The sequence below is a fragment of the Corvus kubaryi genome, unplaced genomic scaffold (genome assembly GCF_017639235.1).
Source record: "Corvus kubaryi isolate FWS band 111438036 unplaced genomic scaffold, C.kubaryi_AGA036_p1.0 37385, whole genome shotgun sequence".
Taxonomy (NCBI): Eukaryota; Metazoa; Chordata; class Aves; order Passeriformes; family Corvidae; genus Corvus; species Corvus kubaryi.
Window position 1 is genome coordinate 9,376,790 of NW_024581127.1, and position 24,933 is coordinate 9,401,722.

General features: G+C 40.1%; 1 protein-coding gene across 2 annotated transcripts; it reads right to left on the bottom strand.

Annotated features, from left to right (window-relative positions):
- Positions 1 to 596: 596 nt before the first annotated feature.
- LOC121668586 (ATPase family AAA domain-containing protein 2-like) lies at positions 597 to 23,421 on the bottom strand. 2 transcript variants are annotated; one of them, XM_042036470.1, is made up of 18 exons: positions 23,375 to 23,421; positions 21,200 to 21,248; positions 20,776 to 20,874; positions 19,621 to 19,699; positions 18,734 to 18,881; positions 18,402 to 18,517; positions 17,002 to 17,176; positions 16,329 to 16,417; positions 15,820 to 15,979; positions 14,505 to 14,595; positions 13,721 to 14,029; positions 11,807 to 11,897; positions 10,241 to 10,424; positions 8,509 to 8,694; positions 7,278 to 7,413; positions 6,924 to 7,042; positions 4,571 to 4,699; positions 597 to 3,312 (listed from the first exon to the last, which is right to left on the bottom strand). In XM_042036470.1, the coding sequence occupies exons 2-18, from the start codon at positions 21,234 to 21,236 to the stop codon at positions 3,274 to 3,276; spliced, it is 2,187 nt and encodes a 728-aa protein (XP_041892404.1). In that variant the 5' UTR covers positions 21,237 to 21,248; positions 23,375 to 23,421; the 3' UTR covers positions 597 to 3,273. The 2 variants fall into 2 exon arrangements, with proteins under 2 accessions (XP_041892404.1, XP_041892402.1); XM_042036468.1 differs by having other exon boundaries at positions 18,734 to 18,896.
- Positions 23,422 to 24,933: the final 1,512 nt, after the last annotated feature.

Sequence of the window (24,933 nt, forward strand, 5' to 3'; positions counted from 1 at the left end):
GAGACAGCAGTCCTCAGGGTACTCACCCTCTGACCTGGAAGACAGGGACTGGAAGCAGAATGAAGCCCACATAATCCAGGAGGAAATGGTTAGTGATCTGCTACCCCACTTAAAACACCCATAAGTCTATGGGCTCCAATGGGATCCACCCATGGGTACTGAGGGAGAAGGCAGAAGAACTTGCCCAGCCACTCTCAATCATTTATCAGCAGTCCTGGTTAACTGGAGAGGTCCTGGTTAACTGGAAGTTGAGAAATGTAGCATCCATCTACAGGAAAGGTTGGAAGGAGCATCCCAGAAGCTACAGGCCTGTCAGCCTGACCTTGGTGACAGGGAGGGTCATGGTCCAAATCATTTTGAGTGCCATCACATGGAACACACAAGACAACCATGAGATCAGGCTCAGCTAGCATGGGTTTATATTACCTCATCCTGCAGCTGTAGGGAGGAGGAGAGATATCCAGCAGGCAGGAATTGTGCAGCAAGATTGATTTTTTAAATTATTTTACAAACTATTTTATAGACTTTTTCTTCATAGTCTAATTGGACAAAGGACCAGCCACCCCTTGGGGGTGATTGGCTAAAACCCTAAGACATCCATTCTCAAAATATTTTCCAACTGTACTATAAACAAGGCTCGGCAAGGTCACAGGTGTTCATGGTTTATAAACTCTGTGAATATCTTCTGTGAGAGAGAAAAGTATCCCATGGACTTAGAAAGTAGCAAGAAAAATTCTTGCTAACAGCATTTTTGTATCCACAGGTTTATGAAAGGCAGGTCCTGCTTGATCAACTTGATCTCCTTCTACAAGACAGTGACATGCTTGGCGGATGGGAGAAAGGCTGTGGATGTTTTCTACTTGGGCATTAGTAAAGCCTTTGATACTGTCTCCCATGGCATTCTCCAGAAGAAATTGTCACTGCCTGCTCATGGCTTGGACTGCAAAAGCAAAGCAGCAATTTTAAAGCAGATTCCATAATCCTTTGAAAGGAAAAAAAAAAAAAACAAACCAACAACATTGACCCACCCCCCTGAGGATTTCTTCCTTCTTAGTTCAGTAGTCTTGAAAATGATGGATTAAAAAACCTAAACAAAACCTAATCCGTACAACTGAAACTCCTGAAAGGGTTCCATGGGAGGAAAACAGAGTCGTTGACAAGCCTCACTCCAAGGCAGGGCAGACCATTTCTGAGCTGGATTTGGTCTGTGTTTTCCATTGAAATGAAAGACAGTTTGGAAAGAAGAGCCTGACTTGGAAATATCAGAGAAGACTTTTAGCTTTTGAAGGCTATGTTAAAAACACTGAACTCCTGCAAGTTAAATGATTCAGTTACTGAAGTAGCAACACTGAGATGCAGAAAGCATGGGCTACTTGGCATCCTTTACAGCCATATAAATTGCCTCTTTTTTACTAGGGTAGGCCAAGATTATAAAAAGTTTAAGTAACATTTTCACCAGTTTAGATTATGAGTTTTAATTAAGCACAAATGAGTTCCCATTTTTTAAAAAGAGTTTTGTTTTTAAAGCATCAAAACTAGAACACATAAACACTTGACTAAAGAGTATTTCACAGGCATTTCAGACTAGCTAAAATGCACTCAGAGGTTATGCATATTTTGTGTTGAGCACTGGTTCTGGTGCCTTTCTGTCATCAAAATGGGGGCACTTTCTGTATGACCATTACCAAAATGAAACCAAAGCAGTGTCTAACTTAGTCTTCGTAAGGTAACTTTTCAGATAAGAAACTGAATCAAAATAAACGGGAAAGAGGAAGGACAAATAAACCAGCAAACCATGAGGTGATGCAGAAAGGTTGTATTCCCAGGGGTGCAGGCACCCCAGGGACTGGCTCTCAGCACGCTGCCACAGCCCCGTGAACCAGGGTTTGTTCCGAGCCTCCTTCCTTAGCGGAGCTGCCAGAAGAGGGGGACGGTACTGGAGGGGACCCGGCCGGGCAACCCCCGGCTACTCCCCCGGCTGCTTCTTCACACGCGGCAGCGCTCCCGACGGCAGCCGCACGCGCTTACCCTAGACTTCGTTTATCCCCTCTTTTTTCCCTCCATGGGACAGCGGTCTCCGGTGCTTTCGCGCGGGGACTCCCGTTTCCCAGCTTCCCCCAAGAGTCCCGAAGCCTCCCGGCCGGCACCGGCACCCGCTGCCGCCGGTCAGCGCCTCCCGCCGGCTCCCCCCGTCCGGCTACTCACGGCCTCGCCGGCTCTCCTGTCCCCCTGCATCCCGCGGCTCTTGCGGCGGCCGGGGCGCACTGGAGCACGTCCAGATGCGTCGGCTACTGAGCGAGGGGAATCCAAGGGGATCCAAAGGGATAAACTTGGAGCTGGAGCCCTGGAGGTCGCCGGCAGTGGTACGGCCGGGGGTCGCCTACGACGCCCACCCTACCCTGCATCCCGGGACACGGGGCGCTCGGATGCCCCCCGACCCATCCCCGTGAGGCGACTGGGCAGTCAAAGTCACAAGCGGGAATGGCACACTGTGTCCTACTCCTGGCCACTCAGCTTGCTGCTCTTCACTAGAAATAAACTTGATGGAAAAACAATAAGCAGTTCTAGTGTCTTCCAGAGATAAAAAATGTTTGGAAGATTTGAGACAACAGCAGGAATCAGGATCAATATGCTTTAGAAGAATTCCATGTTGTTTTCTTGAAAAAAAAAAAAAAAACCACTGATGTCCCGAAACAGGTTCTTTCACCCAGTGTGCAAAAGGCTGATCCACACAAAGTAGAGGTATTTGATTTATTTGCAGTTCTGTGCAGAGAAGGGTGGTAGACAGTAAATCCTCAAAGCCAGCATACTATCAAAACTTTGCAAAGACACTAATGTTGATTGGATCCCAATTACATAAGTCTTCCAATTAATTAATACTCAATCTTCTACTGGTTGAATGATTCTCTCATTTCAGATGCTAATTAGCCAACATGCTCAATCTTCTTTCAAGCTGGTGCCCACTTTTCTTCAGCTGATGCCTTCCCTTCTTCACGCAGATCCTTTCTTGATCCAGTTAGCATGATCGACTACCAGAATTAACTAGTTTAGTAAGTTTGCCTTGTTTTGTTCCTCATAATCTGGCATTATATTAATCATTTCACCGAGTGTCACTGGTTCAGCACTCTGTTATGCCTGGTTTCAGTTATGTGCTTAGCTTCTTTCTTTTTTTTTTTCTATAGGTGCTACAATTAGTGAGACGTTAAATATAACTTATCTATTTGGGAGCCATACACGAGCATTAGAGTATGTCAAGTATACTGAAGTCAAGTATCACAGCCAGATGAGGGCTGCAATTTCTTTCTTCATATCCTAATAAGAAAAAAAATAAGACAAATTAGGAGTCAGTGTGAATACAAGCCTGAGAACCCTGATAACTTCTTCATCAAAAGAATCAAGAATCTGTACATACATACAATTATTAGTAATATTTAGCCAATACATGTGCTACCACAATCCCAATGTCCTTCTAGCCCCACTAGCTTCAAACACATCCTTAGGCACCCAAAACAGAGAGTAGGCTAGAGAAACTGCAGGGATCTATCTCAAGGGCCAATAGATCTCTATCAAGGTGCTTTCAACAATAAAAAAGAAGATAGTTCCTGAAGAGCCACAAGTGAAAGCTGGAACTAGATGTAGACAATGAACAAAGAAATCAACTCCAGTCACAAGAGCTCACAAGTCCTGATATAACATAAACAAATCCCTCCTCATGCTAAAACATATTATTTTGCTAGATGAGAGAAGGGTGCATTTTTCAGGAATAGCCTCCTTGGCTAAAGAGAAGAGGCTTCCTCTTTTTTTTTAAGGCAGACTGAGAAGCATAAAGAATTTTATGTAATTTCATGCATAAGCATCTGAAAGACAAATGGATTCAAGGATTTTGAATCTGGAGACTGAATATCCAATCTATCTAAAACAACTCAATACTGAGAATGCCTGCCTGGGACCATGCGTGCCTGTGGAAGATTTCTGCTGAGTTCTAACAAATTAGAAATGCTTCTCTTCGAGGAAGCTCACTAGCTTCCAAACCATCATAGGCAGAAAGCTCCCCACATGTCATATTAAAGATGCTTGAGCCATGCCAAGTTAAAAAGAAAGTCTAGTGAGCCTACAGAAAAGCCCAAAATTCTTGTAATGTTTCATACCTGATTTCTTTTCAAGAATGGAATGAGTGCTATCCAAGTGTTACCATGTGTGCCTGCCTTCAAGGGGAGAAAGAGGAAGTGGCACACTGAGAAAAGAGCTCTCCTTTCGCAGTCCCCTACCCTGAAAAAGCTCTGGAGAAGGACTAGTGACAGACAGATTAACTGGTTTGAGATGCACTATGTAGGTGGACCCATTGCCTTTTTCTGCTGAAACTGCCAACAATTAGGCTAAATACAACAATGAGTTTGCAATATGGGTAGATGTCTTCCCACCTGAGACAAAAGTCTTGTAACACAGGCAACTAAGCAGTAAAGAGTGATAAATAATGGTGATATTCACAGTGAACACATACATCTGCATAACATTCACATACACGCATAATATCATGTGACAGAAAGTGCTAGAAGACAAAAAAATTTACCTCGACTAATTCGGTTTTGTCGGGATTTTCCCGATGTTGGCAAATGCACATGCTAAGAATAGAATATAGTTTTGCCATGCTTGATATACTGACGTTCTCAGTTGCCATGACGACAGCATCCAACATTTTCTGAAGAAAAAAAAGTGGAAACTACAATTCAGAATAGGACAACGTATGTCCTACTTTCTTGTATTGTTAAATAAAAGTGGCACTTTGGAGAGCTGATTGTCTCATAAGATTTAACTGGAGAAAACAAGTTAATTTTTCACACTTCAGGAAAAAGGATGATTTAAAGTTCAGACAATATTTTCTTACTCATCAATCTATGACATCAATGATTATAATTGCCAATCACTATGACACAATCTACTTCATTATAAAGTAGCTGCCACCACAAAGCCACAATGCAATACAGGGCCCTGGAAAATGTGTATTTGGAAGCCATGCTACAGATCTTCCAGATACAGCTGTGCCAGCTGGAAACAGAAGCTCCTTAGGTGCTCACCTCTACCCATTATCTGGATGTGTACTGTGCCAAGCACCAGTTAGCTCCTACCTTTCAAATCAAGAGTGGATGAACCAGCAGAGTGACCACCTGTAGCAAATTACCAATCTCTCACACGGTCCCTTCTGTTGTGGAAATGTGAATGTGATAGTCTACGGGAATACAACACTAACAAGCTAGTGGACCACTGCTGGAGCTGCTCAGTAACTGTATTGTGTGAGGTCACGAAGATGTAGCTTAAGAAAGCAGATACACCCAATGAAAATATTACTGCTGCTTGCCATTAACTCAGCCTCACTCAGACCGGTTAGCACAAGATTCGAGTATTCCCTTGAACTTCCTTCTGTCCAACATGCAGGTAAGAGGCACAAAACCCACACAGCCTGCTTTCAGCTGCTGCAAACACAACATATAGAACATGACAGAGGTGCATTGCCAACAACCCCTGTGAAACTACTTCTAATTGCTGCCACATAGGTGACTGCATGCTTTTCTATTGGTTCGTCAAGTTCTATCCCTATTACCAAGCAAATAAACAAACAAAAACCGCCACCCATCAAACCAACTTAACAAATCCAAACAAATAATAAAAAATCCCATCCCACAGAAAACCAAGCAGAGGTATTTTGCAGGTCCACCCAGCTTATTAACTTCAGGAGAGTTCCAAAGTCGTTCTCTGGTACAAGCATCAAGTTCTAGTGACACTCATGTTAAGGAAACAAGTTTTCTAAAAAGACAAGTTTCATGACTGCAGCTTTCTCCTCACAGCTGAAAAATATATATAAGCTGAATCATCTGTAAGGACTCTACCATACCATTTGTCTAGTTGGCAATAACTTTGGAGTGCATGCTATTAGCATCCTGACTCTAGAAAAACTTATATAGCTTCTCTCCACACGGAGGCAGATGAGAACAACAAAACCCCCTGAAATTTGCTTAGGACACTAGCCTTAGAAAGCTAGTTTCACTTCTACAGATTATGTCACAGCTTAAAAATGTGACAGAAATTGTGTGGTTAAGCCTGTTCACCAAAGGGGATTCCACTCTGGTCATCTTCTCCCCATACAGAGGAAATATCCAAATAATACTCCCTTTCTCGGGCAGGTGAACAGCAGCCTCTTCTGCTCTGACCAAACTCCAGGACTTCAACTAGCAATTTCCTGAATTTTTGTCCAAGCAATATTCCCTGAAAATCAGGTCCTCCTTTTACTGGTCCCTCTCCAGTTCATGCAAAGGAACCTCTTTCACCCTCTAGGCTAGGCCCACTTTTGACCCTTTCCCCAGCTACAGCCTAGGATAACAACTTCTCTCCTATAGAGGACTGGAAAAACCTCATAACACTGTAACTGTATGAATGCAAAATTCTAACACTGGATTCTAACACTGAAAGAATTTCGGCAAAGCAGGTATTAGTATTTTATCCAGGACAAGCTTCAGGTCAACCTGCTAATTTCAGGTTTAAAGCCATAAATCAAGGTCCTTTTCTGGTTCCTAATAAATGAAAAACATGCAAATAGAAAAACAAAACAACCCTACTCCAACCCGTCATAAAAACTGCATTAATAACTAACAGTACTAGCAGGTTTTCTGTGGGCTATTTTAAAATTTAAAAAGCCCTTTTACATTAACAATTAGGAAGAGAGCCCTATCTTCTAAAATATAGCAAGAGCAGCAGTTTACATCAGCTGTGGAAACAAGAGTCACAGTCCCTTACAGGCTGAATTATTTCACAAGATATATATCACGCTCACAAATTGCTTGAATTGGCATTGGTTAACAATCGACTTAATATACAATCATAAAAAAAATGTCCCACTTCAGTATTAACAAAATTGAAGTTAGACTTACTCTGAGCTCAGAGTAATCCACATACACTCCTCGTTTTTGAATTTTGATTGCTTTCTTGTCCCGTATTTGTGGTTGCCCATCCACCTGAGCACATCTTGCAGGAAGGTGTACCTGAGAACCTGGAATGACACAAATTTAAGTCAGGATTTCTCCTCATGTGAAATAGAGTATCTGTGAAGTATCCTATACCTGAAGTAGGGTACCTTTCTGCAGTAACAGGGAAAAACTTTAGTCAATTCATGGTACTCAAATGCAAGCCCATGAAAAAAGATTGACAGAAAATTATCACCAAAGCAAATGCTGTATTAGCTGTTAACTTACAGCAACAAAGTTTTATATGTAGAATATCCTTACCTGAATTGGTTTTTGATGCAGGAGGTTCAGCAGATTGCTTCATAATCAAGTCCTCAAAAAACCCTCTTCTTTCAGCACAGGTAGGCCGTGGGATACTGAAAACTTCTTCACGATTAGTATTAAACAATGCTTTTATCTAGACCATGAGAAGAAAAGAGATTTCAGATATAAGGCCACAACATTTTTTTTATTTTAAATTCCAAACAGATGAGTGCATTTCTAAATTACACTGAATACTCATGTAGGTAAGACAAGCTATTAAAAGTTAACTTCTTGGCCTTAAAAGGCTAGATTTTCATAGCACTGCCAAGTAAAATACCTTCTCTAATGAACCTTCTAGAGTTTAAGATCCATGAAAAATGTATGATAAACCAATGAAAAAGCAATGACATTCACCACTCCAAACACTGCTTATTTTGCATTTACCTGGCTTGATGTCCTTTAGCTTGAATATTTATGACAGCTACAGAGGGAAGACGCAGGGCTCAGCAGACAATTGCCAACTTTTTGGTAATATGGGTTGGTTTTTTTTTTTTAATTTTAGAAGGCACTTATTAATTTTATAGAAACTTCTGTTACTTAGACAAAATAATCAGAGCAGCATATTACCATTTTAAACACCTTCCTTTAATGAACACTCTCAGATTCTACAAAGCTCAGCATGTGTTTTTAATCAATTTTGTTAAGAAATACAACTAAAAATTTATTTCCAAGTTGCTTAAACAGAAGTTGGTCCTTAGTTTTTTAATTTGCCAGGTTTCCACCTAGATGAAGAAAGAAATTGAATTTTTTGTGAAATAATTTAAATTAGAAATTACATTCTATCACTAAGAGTGTGACCACAGTACTTTTTCAGTAAAAATGTTTTCAGAAAACAATCTTTTTCCCAGCTACCTTTCAAGCACTGTGTATTCTTCACCAAGTACACACCTAACCATCTTGAAGCCACTGAATCAGTTGTATGAAGTGTATCTATGTGTCTGTCTAGTAAGCACGAGCGTGTGAGAAAGGAGAAAAAGTTGGGTCAAAGTCAATCCCTTTCCTCAGAAAAGACTTTAAACAAATGCTTTCAGCATTGTTTTGTCTAAGGAAATTTTAAGACACAGGGTTCTGGTGCCTGAGTAAGAACAGCATGAATCTGCTTAAGAGCAGCACAGTACTCCAATGTTTCAAGGATTTGTAAATTAACAATAAACTGAGTAACAAAGAAAGAAAAGTACAGACAGAATACCTCTTCTGGGAGATCTTCATGTGGCACATCAGATGTTGCAAGGAGCAAAACTGGAGCAAAGTATGGAATGTTATTCAGTAGTCCTGTAAAAGCAGCTTTCAGTGTATGTCCAATGGCCTCCCACCACGAAGGGATTTGTGGGATATAAATGATACTTGGTGCTGTTCTTTGAGCTTCTCGCATCAACTGGTAAAAGGAAAGCTTGCATAAGAAAACTACATCATGTAGAACAGACCACTAAGTAATTACATATCAGTCTAACTCTTTTGTGAAATAAGAATGCATAAAGCCAAGACATCAAGACAAACCAACAAATGAACAACTCCTTAACAATAGGGTAGAATTTTCACTTTGCTTCAAGTATAGACATTGCTATGCAGACAGACACAGAACTGAATCTGATTTCAAAACTACTTAGGGGTAAGGTAACTCCTAAAGAGCCTCAAAACTCAGGTGATATGATGATGTGCATGAAAAATCAAGATTAACCCTTCAGCAAGATGTGTTAGCCTGGAGAAATCACTACACAACTGCAACTGCAGCATTTCCAGTTCAGTGTGGGCCCATACCCATGTTAGACTGGAGCACAGCCTGAACAAAGGCCTCTGTGAAAAGATCAGGGCTAACACAGTAAAAGAAGCCTGGTCACAAATCATAATTTCAAGCACATTTTATAAGAGATGACCAGTCCTGAGCCTGCCTAAGAGCTGAATCGCTCACAGGCTCTCATTGTTCTCATTATCAAAGTATCCATCAGACCAGATGATTTGCTTTGAACGACCACAAGCCACTGCCTACAGATGGCATCTCAGTCACAGAAGAGGACATGAATCTACTGCATGAGGGAAGTGGCAACACATGGCAAATCTCCCCATGCACCATTTTAGAGTAACAACATGCAGGGAGTTCCTGTCACAAGATAGGAAATGTATGGTATATCCATGCAGTAGACAGGGTATTTATATAGCCATAGGTACAACAATAACATAACAAAAAGAGAATTGCTCCTCCTGTGTAGCAAACAAGTATCCAGTCACATGATGTGTCTGTCCTGACTTATACAGCTCTAAAATGCTGCTAATGAAGATCAAGATATTTTAATACAGCGATGCCAAGTAATTAAATTGATTTCCTGCCTAAAGGTAAAAAATCAAAACTGCAATAATCTGTTCATATTTATTTTTTCTACTTAAGCGACACACATCAGTTTACACACTTAAGCATTCCATGAATTTTAATGCTTTCAATGCATTTCACCGCAGCAGTACAAGCCGTATATGTATATGCAAAAAAACTTATTTTCACAAAAACTTTGGCTGCCCTACAAATACAATAAAAAAGAAGGCTACAGAAAGTGCATGATGCCATCAGGCTGATGCAGAGCCAACTGCTGGGAGCACAGAGACTTAAGAAGCAACAAAAACAACTTTCTGGATCCCCTCAAGACCAGCAGGATTACTTGCCACAAAGAGGGGCTTATTAGCAGAACCTCCCATCTTCCCAAGCTGCAAGCAACATCGTCCCTCTTTAATTTCAAATAGAAATGAAACATGGCTATGTATAAATGTCCTTATTCAGTATCATTCCATCTACAAGAAAAGTGAATTTTCATACAAAAGCAAACATAACAGCAAATTCGAATCAGGCCAACTCCACCAATAGTGAGTTGTGCTTATTTCACTAGTTTATATAGTTCAAGAATCCTATGAGATCAACAACAAAAAAAAGATACCTGCGAACATGTTTCTTCTTGTGATGTGGTACTAACAAATAAGGTTGGTAGATCCAGTGTATAAGCTGGAAACTTTTCCAGGGCATGTAATACTGCAGAGGCCAAATCAAAAGCCTGCCCACATCCTGGCTCTTCAACTAGTAAGAACCGTGGCCTGCAAGATGTTGGCTGGTAAGAAGGATTTCTACAACAATAAGAAGAAAACAGGTTTAAAAAGGAGTGATGAAGAGGCACACAGATGTTAAATATTTTTCCTATACTTTTTTTTTCTCCTGTAAATATTTTCCATGTTCTACCAAATAATAGGCTGGTCTGTGATAAAGAAGACCAGTCTATTTATCAAAGTCTAATTTCTCAAAAACTGGTATCACTCCTCTGCTAAAAAATCCTGGCAGTCCCCAGCATGACTGCTATTCCTTTGGCTGGGTTAAGTAATAGTTCTTAAGTCCCACAGAGGGACTGTCCAGGCAAATACACACAAAACAGCTGGTCAGTAACCTGATACGGGGCAAAATAACAATTCTCACAGCAGAAACAAATCTGTGTCTCTTCACTGTCCATACACAAGCATTTTCAGCTTGTCTTGACTTTTGGTGTCAAATTTATTACAGGTGTCAAATTTAGCTAAAATTTGGCCACAGTTCCTGGGGACAGTGGGAAGAAAGGGACAAAACTACATTTCTAGGAAAAAAGATTAATGTGGGTACTGAAACACATTAGTTGTATTTGAAGAAGAACATGACTGGATGGTTTAAATTACAGCACTACACTAAATATGTATAAGACATTTTATTTAGTCATTCTATTGGTTTCATCTTTGACTTGTGTATTAATTTCCTAATCATCTTGCTTTACTTGCATGAAATACACTTGTGAAGAGGTTTGTGCATTTTCTCACCACCATACTATTGTACCTTTACTTGCTGAAGTCAAAGATCCTAGAGACCTAACCAAGCTCAGCAAGTCATATTTTCTGGGCAGCACAGCAATAGGAAGGCAGAAAAATATCTGACAATAATCTATTTTAGAACTATTGGACTACATGACTTTCACAATTAAAATGTCAAAAGATAACATAAACTCAGTAGGGTAAAGGTAAAAAATGCAGACTGTTTAAATTTTTCTCACAGTGATTTAACAAACCACTTATTGATTTTGTTTCTGATACATAATGTGCTACTGGTTCAACCATCTTGGAAGGTAGAAGAGCAAAAGATGGCTACATGAATCCACAGGTATCTTTTAAGCTAAAATGACAGAATGAACATTTTTGGGGTCTTGAATCTTTCAAGGAATACTATGGCTTAAATCAATGTTTTAATAATCTGTGAGCCAGTTTGACTTAGTAAAAGAGGGCTAGGCCATTCAGTTTGACAAGTTAGGACAGTGTAGTCAGAACAATTAGATCTAGTACCCAGCTGGATCTTCAGAGTTGGATTCTGGCAAATACTGATCACCCCCACACACACCCTTAACTCCTTCATCTAGCAGCCTTCACGTATTTGCATAACATTTTACAGATGCAGCCATCTCAAAAATGTAACCAGAAGGAGGACAAACATGTACCTGCTGAACGTGCGGAATTCTGCCTTTTTGCTGTCAGGCTTCTTTTCAGAGACTGATGGTGAGTCATCATCACCGTCAATCCTATCATTCCCTAAAATAGGATTTAAAGACAAGAGAAATTTGTTAACTTTCCTGAATAGTTCATATCTCACTCTTGCTTTAATACACCTTTGAAATCAGTGCTGGAAACCACTTCTTTTGCATTTTGTCATTTGAATGCTGTTATCTGAAGAGTTCACCCTACCACAGACCTAAGGAGATTGCACAAGTCTATACAAAGCTGTCCTATGTCCTATGATTTGCATCAGGTATTACCACTCTGTTGACAAATACTTGGGAGGTTTTTTCCTTAGAATAAAGTTGATCAGGAACAACTTTGGTAGTTCCTAGATACCAGAAAAACCCTTCTCCCCTCATTTAAGCATTTATTTACTACATTAGTAATAATTATTGGCTACATCAGTGGACAATGAAAGGGTTACAGATGTCATCTATCTTGACTTCTGTAAAGCCTTTGACATGGTCTCTCACAATGTTCTTCCCTTTAAATTGGAGACAGATGGATTTGATGAGCAGACTGTTAGATGGCTAAGAAAGTGATTGGATGGTCACACCCAGAGGGTGGCAATTAATTGCTCAGAGTTTCAGTCGACATCAGCGACAAGTGGTGTCCCTCAGGGGTCCATACTTGGACCAGTGTTATTTAATATCTTTATTAATGACATAGATGAAGGAATCAAGTGTAGCCTCAGTAAACTTGCTGACAACACCAAGCTGAGTGGTGCAGTTCACACACCTGAAAGATGGGATGCCACCCAGAGGGACCTGGGCAAGCTCAAGAAGTGGGACAATGGGAATCTCATGAGGTTCAACAGGTCCAAGTTCAGGGTTCCGCACCTGAATCAGGGCAATCCCCAGTATCAACAAAGGCTGGGGATGAACAGATCAAGAGCAGCCCTGCCAGGAAGAAGTTGGGGGTGCTGGTAGATGAGAGACGGGACATGATGCAGCAATGTGCTCTTGCCGCCCAGAAAGCCAACTGTAGCTGGGGCTGCATCCAAAGCAGCGTGGGCAGCAGAGTGAGGGAGGAGATTCTGCCCCTCTGCTCTGGTGAGACCCCACCTGCAGTGCTGCATCCAGCTCTGGGGTCCCAGCACAGGAAGGACATGGACCTGTTGGAGCAAGTCCAGGGGAGGGCCAACAAGATGATGAGAGGGATGGAGTAACTCTCCTGTGAGGAAAGGCTGGGAGAATTGCATTTGTTTAGCCTGGAAAAAAGAAGGCTTCAGGGTGATCTAATTTCAGCTTTCCAGTACCTGAAGAAAACCTACAGGAAAGATGGAGAGGGACTTCTTACAAGAGTATGTAGTGGCAGGACAAGGGGAAATGGGTTCAAACTGAAGGAGAGTAAGTTTAGATTAGATGACAGGAAAAAATTCTTTACTGCGAGAGCAGTGAAGCACTGGAACAGGTTGCCCAGAGAAGTTATAGATGTCCCATTCCTGGAAGTGGTCAAAGCCGGGCTGGATGAAGCTCTGAGCAACCTGATCTAGTGGAAGGTGTCCCTGTCCAAGGCAGGGGAGCTGGAACTAAATGACCTTTAAGGTCCCTTCCAATACAAACCATTCTATGATTCTACAACTTGGAAAGAAGTGCCTCATATGTGAAACCTTAGATCCATCTCTGAAATGATTAACGTGATGTGAGCTACTGTCAGTAACAGGGGGCTCCGGCAGAGAACCATAGTTCTCCACTGCATGTTGCAAGTCACACACAGCTCCCATCCTGCACTGTGCACACACAAAGTATAAAATTGCACTGTCATTATGGCTGAGAGGTTTGTGTATGTCGGTTGCACAAATCAGAAGTTTTTGCTTTGGCAGGATTTTAAACAAGTAGGTATTATTGTAATACCTTGGTTCTTCTTCAGTGCAAGCTTTGCATGGGGAAATGCTCTCTGCAAGTCTTGTAAAATTCTTTCCAGGGTGTTTTCTAACAGCGGCTTTGAAATAGGTGGTAGTGCTCTCCCAGGTGAAGCCCCAGCTCTCTGAGATGCTGGAACAATCTTCTGCATGGCCATGGCAAAATCCTTTGCTGTTACTTTAATTGATCTGGCATCTATCTTCAGTCTCTTGTCACTCTCATGTATCTGCGGATAACGGCGGCGCAAAGCACAGAGCCCAGCTTCAACACACAGAGCTTTAATATCAGCACCACCGAATCCTGACAAACAAAACAAGAACCAAACGTTATGTCAACATACATGTGTTATATAGGTTAAAAACTGTCTGGATGGCCAGAGTGTTGGGGAATGATGCTATATCCAGTTGGCAGAGGGTTTACTAGTGGTGTTCCCCAAGGCTCAGTACTGAGTCCAGTCCTTTTTGATATCTTTATCAATGATCTGGATGAGGGGACTGAGTACATCCTCAGTAAGGTCATGGACAACACTACATTGGGTGGAAGTGCTGATCTTCTGGAGAGCAGGAAGGCTCTGCAGAGGGATGTGGACAGGCTGGATCAATGGGCCAAGGCCAGTGGTACGAGGTTCAACAATGCCAAGCGCCAGCTCCTGCACTTCAGTCACAGCCCAATGCAGCACTACAGGCTGGGGGCAGAGTGGCTGAACGCTGCCCAGGGGAAAAGGACCCACACTCACCAACAAACCAACAAACCAACTCAGACCAAACAAACTCACCAACACATTTCTCAGCCAGGTCTTCAAGTAAGTTGTCCGATGGCTTCAGGGTCCAGTCTCGTGTGTGAATTTTGAAAATTTCTAATCTTGCCTAGAAACACAATGGTTGCATTTTAGCTTGCCTTAAATTTTCTCTTAAAAAAACAACCACAACACAAAACCCCCAAAACTCTCACACTAGTACAAATACTTTTCTTGTTTGCTAAAATTCTAAGTACTTTAAAAGCCAGTTATTAATACACTTGCTGCTTCTTCAAGAAGGAAATTTAATAATTCTTAAATTCTTACATAAATCCCTTGTAGAGGATTGATGAAATAAGACATGTGCATCTTCCATAAAAAGTGAGTTTTATAAGTGTGAGACCGAACGATTTTCAAGAACAAACTGTAGTAAAAGCCTCATCTGCAAACAGACATTTTGCATCAAAGAAAATTCTCTCAACTTTAGCAAAATTTCTCAGTGATGGTTTCAGTAGTTCATCAAATTTGCTTTTCTGCCAGTTCATTCAAAGAAAACAGTCCTAGCACTCCATTTTTTGCTACAGCTGCTACCAAGAACAAAAACTATGGCTCAAACTACTGTCACTCATCCAGAAAATGTCAAACATCACCTATTCTCATCTCTGATCCTAGCAAGTCTTTCAGCAAAATATCTCCTGGTACACAGATTAATTATAGCACACTTCTAGAATTCTTCCTCAGCAGGTTTGGCATGGACTGGTTTTAGGTAGCAGGGAGGCCACACCAAACCATGACACAGGGAATTGTGTATTAGATCTGCTTCATGGGACCTCGTCTCTTGTTCCCGAGAGCAGATAAAAACTGGATACAAATGTTTGTGCTAAATGCACTGTTTCATGCACTTTTACTAGCCTTCAATCCAATAAGCCTTTTATCTTTGCTCCAAAAAGTGCTAAAAATATCCGTGATAGCCAGAGAAAAAACACAAAATCAGGATTACAGTTTTGCACACCATCTCTCTCCCATCCATCCCCACCCCAATATTTTGGTTGCTATAAAACAAGTTTCTTCATTGCTTAGCTATTGCCATTGAACTTGAAGTGCTGCACCTGTGCAGTGTACTTCATATCTTTGTCCAAGAGAGAAGCAACTACTTGTTGACATCATCTTATTCCTATATATATTCAGTACCAGGTCTGCCCTCCACAGTAAAATGCAGTGTCTCCAGATATCCCTCTTGTGTCCAAGCTCTACACTTCAGATGGAGACTTGCACTGCTCCACAATGTTGCCTTGTTACAGGGGTTTGTTACAAAGATGGACTTTGCCACATAAGGTTGATTTGAAGTTCTGACCTCTTTGTTTGGTAAATTGAAGCGGAATTCTCGTTCAAAGCGCCCAGGTCTTCGTAAAGCAGGATCTATAGAATCCAGTCTGTTGGTGGCTCCTATGACCACAATCTCTCCTCTGCTGGCTAAGCCATCCATAAGTGTCAGAAGTGTCCCCACAACAGAGCTAGCAGAAAAATACTATTTTCATTCACTGGTTTAGTAAATTTTCTTCAGTCTCACATAACCTTCTCCACTGATCCTTCAAAAAGGACAAGTTTTTATTGACAAGATACTGGTCAGTGAAATAATTATTTTAAGACATAGCAAAATACAGATATAAGGGAACACAGACCATATGCTGATACCAAGCTCAGCAAATTGTTTCCATTATTGCTTAAAAATCACCTGAAATCCACTAGAACTGAATTACTAGTTTTCAGGATAAATGAATGTGTCACATCAAGTTAAATAGGCTGTGGTCTTCTTTTCACAAAGATCAAGCACCTTCTACATAGACACAAAACATGTTCTACCTATGAACCTGGTCTTGTTTGCTGGACCGTACAGGAGCAAGAGCATCGATCTCATCAAAGAAAATGATTGAAGGTCGCATCTGGTAGGCCTACAAAGAAAACACAGGAATATTGACATCAGGAAAGCAGCACTGCTTGAAAGAGGAAATACATGGAAACATGGTCAGAAAGGCACTGGAACTAGATTTTTCAGACTAGCATCAGGGATCTCTACTAATTAACCTAATGAAAAACAGCAACCTGTCAACCCACTGAGACTGGGTGACAGGAAACAAATCATACCAGTAGTTTTTACAGCTATTTGGCAACCATGAGAACAGAGACAGGACTCAAAGTTCTGGAATCGACCTTCCATTACCAATTTAAATTAACATGTTTTCACCCTGCATCTGTTTCCCTCTCATCTAAAGCCATCATCTGTTGCTTCTTGAGACCTTTTTTATGACTGTTTGGGTTGTGTGCATGGTGGAGGGCTTTTTGAGGGTGGTGGTGATTTTCTCGTTTCCTTTACTAATCTTTTCAATACATCTCAAGACACTCCACTGAAAAAGGGAACACTGATAATCCCATTTCAGTGGAAGGAGATGATAAAACATGAAAAAGAGTGAGTTCTTCTCGACCACAAAAAATTAGTGACAACTCCAACAGAACACATGGCATGTTTCAACCCTACCTGCTCAAATACTAAACGGAGCTGTCGTTCCGATTCTCCCACCCATTTACTCATGCAGTCGGCAGCACTTCTCATAAAAAAAGTTACTTTCCTGTCACCTCTGCTACATTCATTAGCAAGTGCACGAGCAACCAGGGTCTTTCCAGTCCCTGGTGGACCATAGAATAAACAGCCTCTACAATTTAAAAGAAAGAAATGTTAAAAAAAATTCACATAAGAAAAAACAACATGGAAAAGTATCTGTTGCAACCCCCATCCCTAAGACACATGACTCTGCTCTCCTAAGATAAACACTTCATTGATAAGATAGCAACAGCTGAAGTGTGAGAAAAGTCAAAAGTGTTCCTACACAATTCTGCAAGGGAGCAAACAAAATGAACCAAGAGAATAATGCAGATGTGCAAAACCTTGAGAAAAGAGAGCAGCATCCCAGAAGGACATTTTCAAAACTTCTGGCAAACCAGCGGAGATGGTGACAGTACAGTGGAGCAAAACAAGAGCACACTTTCAATGCAGAATCTGAGACTGGGGTAACTTAGCAATCACCAATTCATTTTTCAATGATAAACTGCATATTCATTCTTTTTTTTTCACAAAATTCAAGATTTGAGAGTAAAGCTTTAAAAAGCTTTAATTTACTAGATTTGGTCTCCCCTTACTGGTGATTAAGGAAGAGGAAGTAGTCTAAAAATGGGAAGGTATTCTGCATTTCTGTATTTCCATCAACTAGAAGAGCCAATGCACTGCTGCTTCAAAAAGAACTTCAAAGAATAAAGAAGCAAAACACAGATTTTCTTTTCAGTGTTTGTAATACTTTTAAAGTTACTGGAAGCAAAGAATTTAAAGTCCTATTTTAATATACCATGACTGACTTTTGCTGACCAGGGATATATAAAGTCAGTGAATCCCTAATAATCTCATTTTGTAACACAGAACTTGCTTAGCTGTATAAGAAGGGGACAGATTCTTATTTTAGCCCAAGCACAAAAAAAAATGCAAAGTTCTGGTTGCAAGTCCTATCAATTGTAAAACTAATACCTGAAAATACTTCCGGGAAAAAAAAAAAAAGAGTTGGTGGAAGACAGAACTGGACTTCCACAAAACAAACTACAGTTAACTAGCAGCAGATAATTCCTTCCTGCTCACAAACTAATCAAGTCCACTTGTATGCAGAACTCTAAAGAAAAAACCTGCAACTCCACCTTTTAAAGGCAAGACACTTTTAAAGGATAGTCTTGCCACACAGGAAATCTCTGAACATACATATATGCAGTATTCTATCAATTTTTTTAAAAATTACTTTTTACTAGTGTTAAAAAGAACCATAAACACTGCTGAAAATTTTGAAGCATGGAAAATAAGTGAGTTAAGAACTTATAGTTTTAAATGGTGTCTCTTACCTCGGAGGTTTAAATTTCAGTATCTCAAAGATGTCAGGATAAAGCAATGGCAAAATGACCATCTCTTTTAAAGCTGAAATGTGGTCAGATAGACCACCCACACCATCAAATTGTGCCTAAAGATGAAGTCAACAGAACACGTGTTAAACAAAGCTGCAACCTCGATAAGGTTCCATCAGAAATTAGGTATCAGTACAAAGAAAATGTTAGTGGTGATTTTCAAATTCCTTGAGACAAAACTGTAAGCCAAGGGAGCTGTAGATGGCCCATTACTGGAAGCTTTCATAAATACTGCAAATATCTCACTGACACAATGAAGTAAAAATACTTACTGAACCATCTATTTGCATTTGCTCCACACCAGCCAGACTTGCTCCAATTTCCATGTGATCCCTGTGAACTTCATTTGAGTTGCCTTTCCGAGTTGCTTCAGTTTTCGGGTGATCATTTGGAACTCCCTTTATGTCATCTTTCCGAGACCTGGCCGAAAGAGACCTAATTTGAATTAAGGAGAAAGAAAAAAGTGCTTCCTAATTTATGATGCAGTTAGATGACTTTTGATTTTCTAATCATAGCAAGTGAATCCAAAAGACCTTATAAATGAGCACAAACTTCCTAAATAGTTAGAAATTCATTCCAACTGTTTTATGTTTAATGGCCATGAATAAAGAACTTTAAACTGAGTTAATTATTATAACAACTCTTAGCACTTACAAATATGAGTATTGCAACTTTAATTTAGAATTTCATTAGGCATTTTTCTTGTTTAAGGATAGTTTCATAAAGAAACATGAACTCTCTTGAGTAATTAAAAAAAATCCATTGAAATTTGCCTTTAAGTTGTCTTCTTCAGTTTTAATAATTTGTACCCTTTAAGATTAAGTATTAAATCTTAATTTGTATACCCTTCAAGTCTAAGATTTTCAGAGGGAGATTATGGCTTCCATTCCAGAAAAATGAATTTCAGTTACACAATCTCAGCCATGACCCTCATCATCACCTTTTTCGTGACCAAAAATACGACATTTTCAAATAAAATCTAATGGCTTGTACAAAGGATGGCCTCCCCTGCAGTGTTTCTTTTCTTCATACCCTCAGACTACCACAGTAATAATCTGCAATTATCTTAATCTCTAATTACCACCAGTCCAAAAAACTTTGAAAGCATTATTCAACAGCGCTCTTGAGAAAGGAGAACTGTCATAAGCCATATACCAACCTTTTAGGTTTTTTGCCTGAATCTCTCTCTTTGACAGGTGAAGTATGGTTGGAAGAGCTTGGCTTACGTTTTCTTACATCTGTTGAAAGCAAAGAATTTAGAATTTGTTACAAACAAGTTTGAGAGAAACCAGGATAGTCAAAGAGGCAAAAAATGGCACAGGTATTACTCATCTCTAAGTTCACGGAAAGTTTCAAGGAGGGGGAGGTTGGGTGGTTTAATCTGTGCATAATAGAAGTAAAAAGACACACACCTGCTTTTTAAGAAAAATTGAAAACTACAAGAGTAAGATTATTAAGTGTCTTTAATCGCTATTCTTTTACGGGTAGATAGGTTATTTATTTAACTGGAAAGCAACAATAAGGATGCCAAATGTTAAAAAAAAAAACCAAAACAGAACGTGCACAGGATATATGCATTCAATAAAATTTATTGGCAGAATGAAGTAAGAAATATAAGAAGTTGTGTGCATGTATTTTCATTTTAAAAAAAACCCAAAACAACAACCCCCCACTTCCATGCAAGAAATTAGCTCTCAAAAGAAACTGTATAATATATAGTATTGTATAACATACTGTACTGGGTCTGGCTGGGGTGGAGTTAATTTTCTCCACAGCAGCCCTCACAGTGCTGTGTTGTGCCTTGGTAGCTGGAAAGGTGTTGACAACACACCAACATTTTGACTACTGCTGAGCAGTGCCAGCACAGCATCAGCGCTGTCTCCCCAACATTCCACTCCCAAGCAGTAAGCTGGCAAGATCCTGGGAGGTTCACAGCTGGGACAGCTGACCCAAATTAACCAAAGGGATCTTCCATACCAGATGACATCAGCTTAGATATAAACCTTAAGAAGGTGGGAGAAGGTGGGGAATTTGTTATATAAAATGTTTGCCTTCTGGAGCAATCACTACACATGCTGAAGCCCTGCTTCCTGGGAAGTGGCCAGACATCGCTTGCTGATGGGAAGTAGAAAACAAAATCGTTTTTCTCTTTACTTGTGCACAATGTTTCGCTTTTGCTTTGGTGAACTACCTTATCTCAACCAACAAGATGTCTTCCATCTTATTTTCTCTCCCCTGTCCAGCAGAGAAGCAGGAGTGATAGAGCAGCTTGGCGAGCACAGGTGTCCAGCCAAGGTCAGCCCAGCACACCTACTTTCCAATGGAGATTCATAGCGCTCAACAGCTTTCCTCTGCCGGAAGGAGCGACGCAGACCATTGTCTTCTTTTGCTTCATTTCTTTCTGTTGAAACCCCTGCACATTAACACAACGTTGAGTTGTATAAGTACTGTTGCAAATGTGGTGTATTCAAAACATGCTACATGACAGATGCCCACCTGTCCACAACCTTTTATCTTGTAAGCATTTTGGAAAAACATGGATTTTCTTTTTCTCTGAATACCTGTTCTGAGCTCATTACAATACAGCCCTAGAGCTTACAGCTTGTAATGGCAATAGCAAAATTAATTCTTTAATAGAGGAAAAACAAGTAGTTCAGCCCATCTCAATTGTTTAAGACAAGGCTTTTGGCTAGAGAATAGTCAAGAAAATTTAAAGCAGAAATAGCCTACAATGTTACCTGGATCATCAGCTTCTTCATTGTTTGCTCTTCCCATATTGAGGCTTTCCTAATTAAGAGAGACAAGAAAGATCAGTCAGAAATATGCAAAAAACCTGTGGGCATATTTGGTGGTTATATAGTAACATTATCAAGGCATTCCATATACACAAAAGATTAAACTAGGCACAGGAGGAGAGAATGAGAGCAAATCCCTGGTACCCAGGACTAATAACAAGTATTTCTGCTCTAAAATAGGGTTTAGTACATATTTCTGCTCTAAAATAGGGTTTAGTACATGTGATAGTTAATCACTTCACCAGATACAAAAAAGAGTGCATCTATTAATCCCAGGTAAATAATCTAAGAGTGTAGCAGAATCTAGAACAAAGCAATTCCTAGCAGACAAAAAAAAAAATCATCCTGCCATTTGAGAGATGACAAACAAATTACTATGGAAAATTCTGGTCTCATAAAAAACAAGCAAACAACCCCAAAGAAACATAAAGGAATTCAGATGTAAACAAAGAAAAAGACCTATCAAAGCAAGCTATGAAGATGTTCAAAAAACAAAGCACCTGTCATTCAAAAGGACAGCGGACTAACTTAACAGGAAAACTAAGAAGAAATATGGCTGCAGTCAATCATTTTAACACGAGTTCCTCTTACAACACAGGACTACTTGAGTTCACAGGCAAGGCTGGCAAAAGAACAAATACAGATAAAGCAGGCATCAGTTTTTAGTAAGATTTGAAGCACAAACTCAAGCCCTGAGACAGCTGTTCATAAGCAGAGTCCATTCAAAAGTCATAAGGCAATTCAGAAAGCATAGTTTATGGCATATATTGCAGCATTTCACTGCTATTTTTGAGCTTCTTCTGAAGAAGGTATTTCCTCCACCCCTAGAGTGCAGCTTTGACATGACTATAAGATATTAAACTATAATTGGAGAGCAAAAATAAATAGTTTTCATGACCAAACTATGCACTGGAAGAAGTTTTTTGAGCTAAATTAAAAATTCAACTAAATAACTCCTCTATGTGAAATACCCTACAAATATAGTCCCCATCATCCACTTTTTTGCAAGGCTGCTTCTGAAGTACTAAGATACAAGATGTAAGAGCAAAGATAGGCAGGTACAAAAAAACCTCATTGAAACCAGCACACATAATCAGTACAACACTTCAATATAGTGTGCACAAAGCAAACCATTGACCTCCAGCCAAGTTTTTCAACACTACTTAAAAGTTAGGTCAAACGTTTACTTTTTCACAGAGGGATTTAAGAACAAGCGGTTAAGCAATTGCAAACATACACCATTTTCAGATTTATTTTCCCCTCTTGCTGAACACGATAAAAAAAAAAATCTCATTTAGCAATAAAAAAATGAATTCTGAAGATCGTATAAGAAAACAGAAAGAAACTTTGGAAGTTTGTCATTGCACTTAGGTTGCTCTGCATGATAGCATTAAGTCATTTATAGTTCACAGTCTTCCTCAGACAACAGAATCACAGTCTTCTGTGTTGGAAGGAAGCAACAAGGATCATCAACTCCAACTCTTAAGGTTGCTTATTCTTCTTGTAACTGGAGTTAAGGTCTTACACTGATTTTCTATGACTACACATGCTGGAAAAAAATCTCATTGCTGTTACATTTTGCAAACCTTTCAGAAAACAATGTCAGTGTGGGCTTCACAAAGAGAATTAAGTTACAGACACACAGACAGAAACACTAGGACTGCTTCACTTTGTATCCCACTTTCTGCAGTATCTTAACTCAACCTGTCATTAGAAAATTATTTGTAAGCATGAAAGAAAAGTTCATTAAACATGAAGGTGCTTCTGATGCCAAGAAAATTAGATTTCAATCTACTGAAAGTCACAACATAAAGTGATTGTTTTGGTGCACAAGAACCAGCCCACACATAACAGAGGCTCAGATGTGAAGATCTCTCTGGACCTGGCAACCCTAAAATGAGGAGTCCAGTAGCTAATTTAAACACTGGCTGTGCCCAAGTACTTTACACATGAAGCACCTGCCAAATACACCCTTCTGGACATATTCTGACCTGGAAGTCTTAAACAGACCCAAGCACTTGTTCCCAAAAAAAGCTCAGGTTCAAGAGCTTGGCTGCAAAGCACAAAGGCCCACACTTTATATAAATTAGGACATTTTACAGTAATGACAGGACATACCCATGCAGGCAGAGTAACAGAGATGGACCCTATGTGCCAACTGCAGCAGAATGTTTACAGAAAGGCTGTGAGGTTGCTTAGCAACAGCCCCTCTCCAAAGTTCCAGGCTTGACCACGCCCAACCCTGGTGGGACTCTCCTATAGAAAGTCCCCCATGCAGCCTAGAACTTCACCATCATAGAATCATGTAATGGTTTGGGCTGGTGGGAAGCTTTAAAGACCATTTGATTTCAACCCCTGTGCCATGTGCAGGGACCCCTGTCACTAGACCAAGTGGCCCATCCAACCTGGCCTACAACAGGGCATCCACAACTTCTTTGGGCAATCTGTTCCACTGCCTCACCACCCTCATACTAAACACCTACTGTATATGTAGCAGCACGTAGGGAAGTCTCAGCCCAAACACATTTAGCTCTTGCTGCCAGGAACAATACCTTTTTCTGCTGTCAAAAGAAGGAGAAAATCCCTAGCCAATATTACACACAAAGGCTTGCTAATAGGGCTCATTTTAGTAGCTTTGCAAGATGATGAAAAACCCTAGTCACTTTTAAATTTGCCAAACAAAACAGATTGATTTGTAGTGGTGTAACTACTTTGTCAAGTCTGCAGCTTTGGTGAATGTCAAAATCACATTTTCTTCAGCTTTTATCCCAATCTATATTACAGAAAGTATAATGTGAAACTGGTTTGATAGGATTATTTTCCATAAACACAAATGAACTGGCATTAATTCTGCTACTCACTTTTAATTCATTATTAATTCAGTTTCTTATTATCTCTTCCACTACTTTTTCCAAGGAATTATATGACACTGACAAGACTATAATTTCCTGGCTCATTTCTTTTATTCTATTTAAATATTGGCATGTTACCTTTCTTTTGCACTCCTGAAATTTCCCCTGTGTAGCAAGAGTTACTGAAAATCAGCATTAACAGTCAAACTCCTCAACAGTGCCTTTAAACCTGTAGGATGCAGCTTATCCAAACCTGCTAATTTAAAAATGTTTTATTTCCTGTTCCAAAGCAAAAATAGAAACAGCTTCAAAGTTCCTGAAGCAGATATAGGTCTTACCCCTCCAAATCAAGCCAGTAAGAACTGGGAACACCCAGAATCCCCCATCCCTTGAAATAAGTTATGGAGGACAATGACAAAAATAACTTCTATCTGTGATACAGAAGAGAAGGTCACAAGTGAATACTCTTTGACCTGTTAGTTGTTAAAACACAGTTGTTTCTGTTTTGGCATACATGGAAACTGAGATGTGGGGAACCTTAGCAATACGCCCAGTGCATATATCAAACATAAGAGTAAAGTCAGGAAGAGCGATTGAATCTCGGACTCAGACCAGCAGGGAATCGGAATCACTTATTCAAAGGAGTGAGTTGGTTTTATACACTTTTCTAAGGCACAGTATTTCTTTATTTCTTTATGACCTATCCCGTGTTGCCACATCAGCAACACGCTTTCTCAATGTCCTTTTATGGGATGATCACTCGCTGTTCACTCGTCTGTCAGCTCCCTGCAGGCTCCTCTCTGTAGGGCTCTGCCCTGTGACACC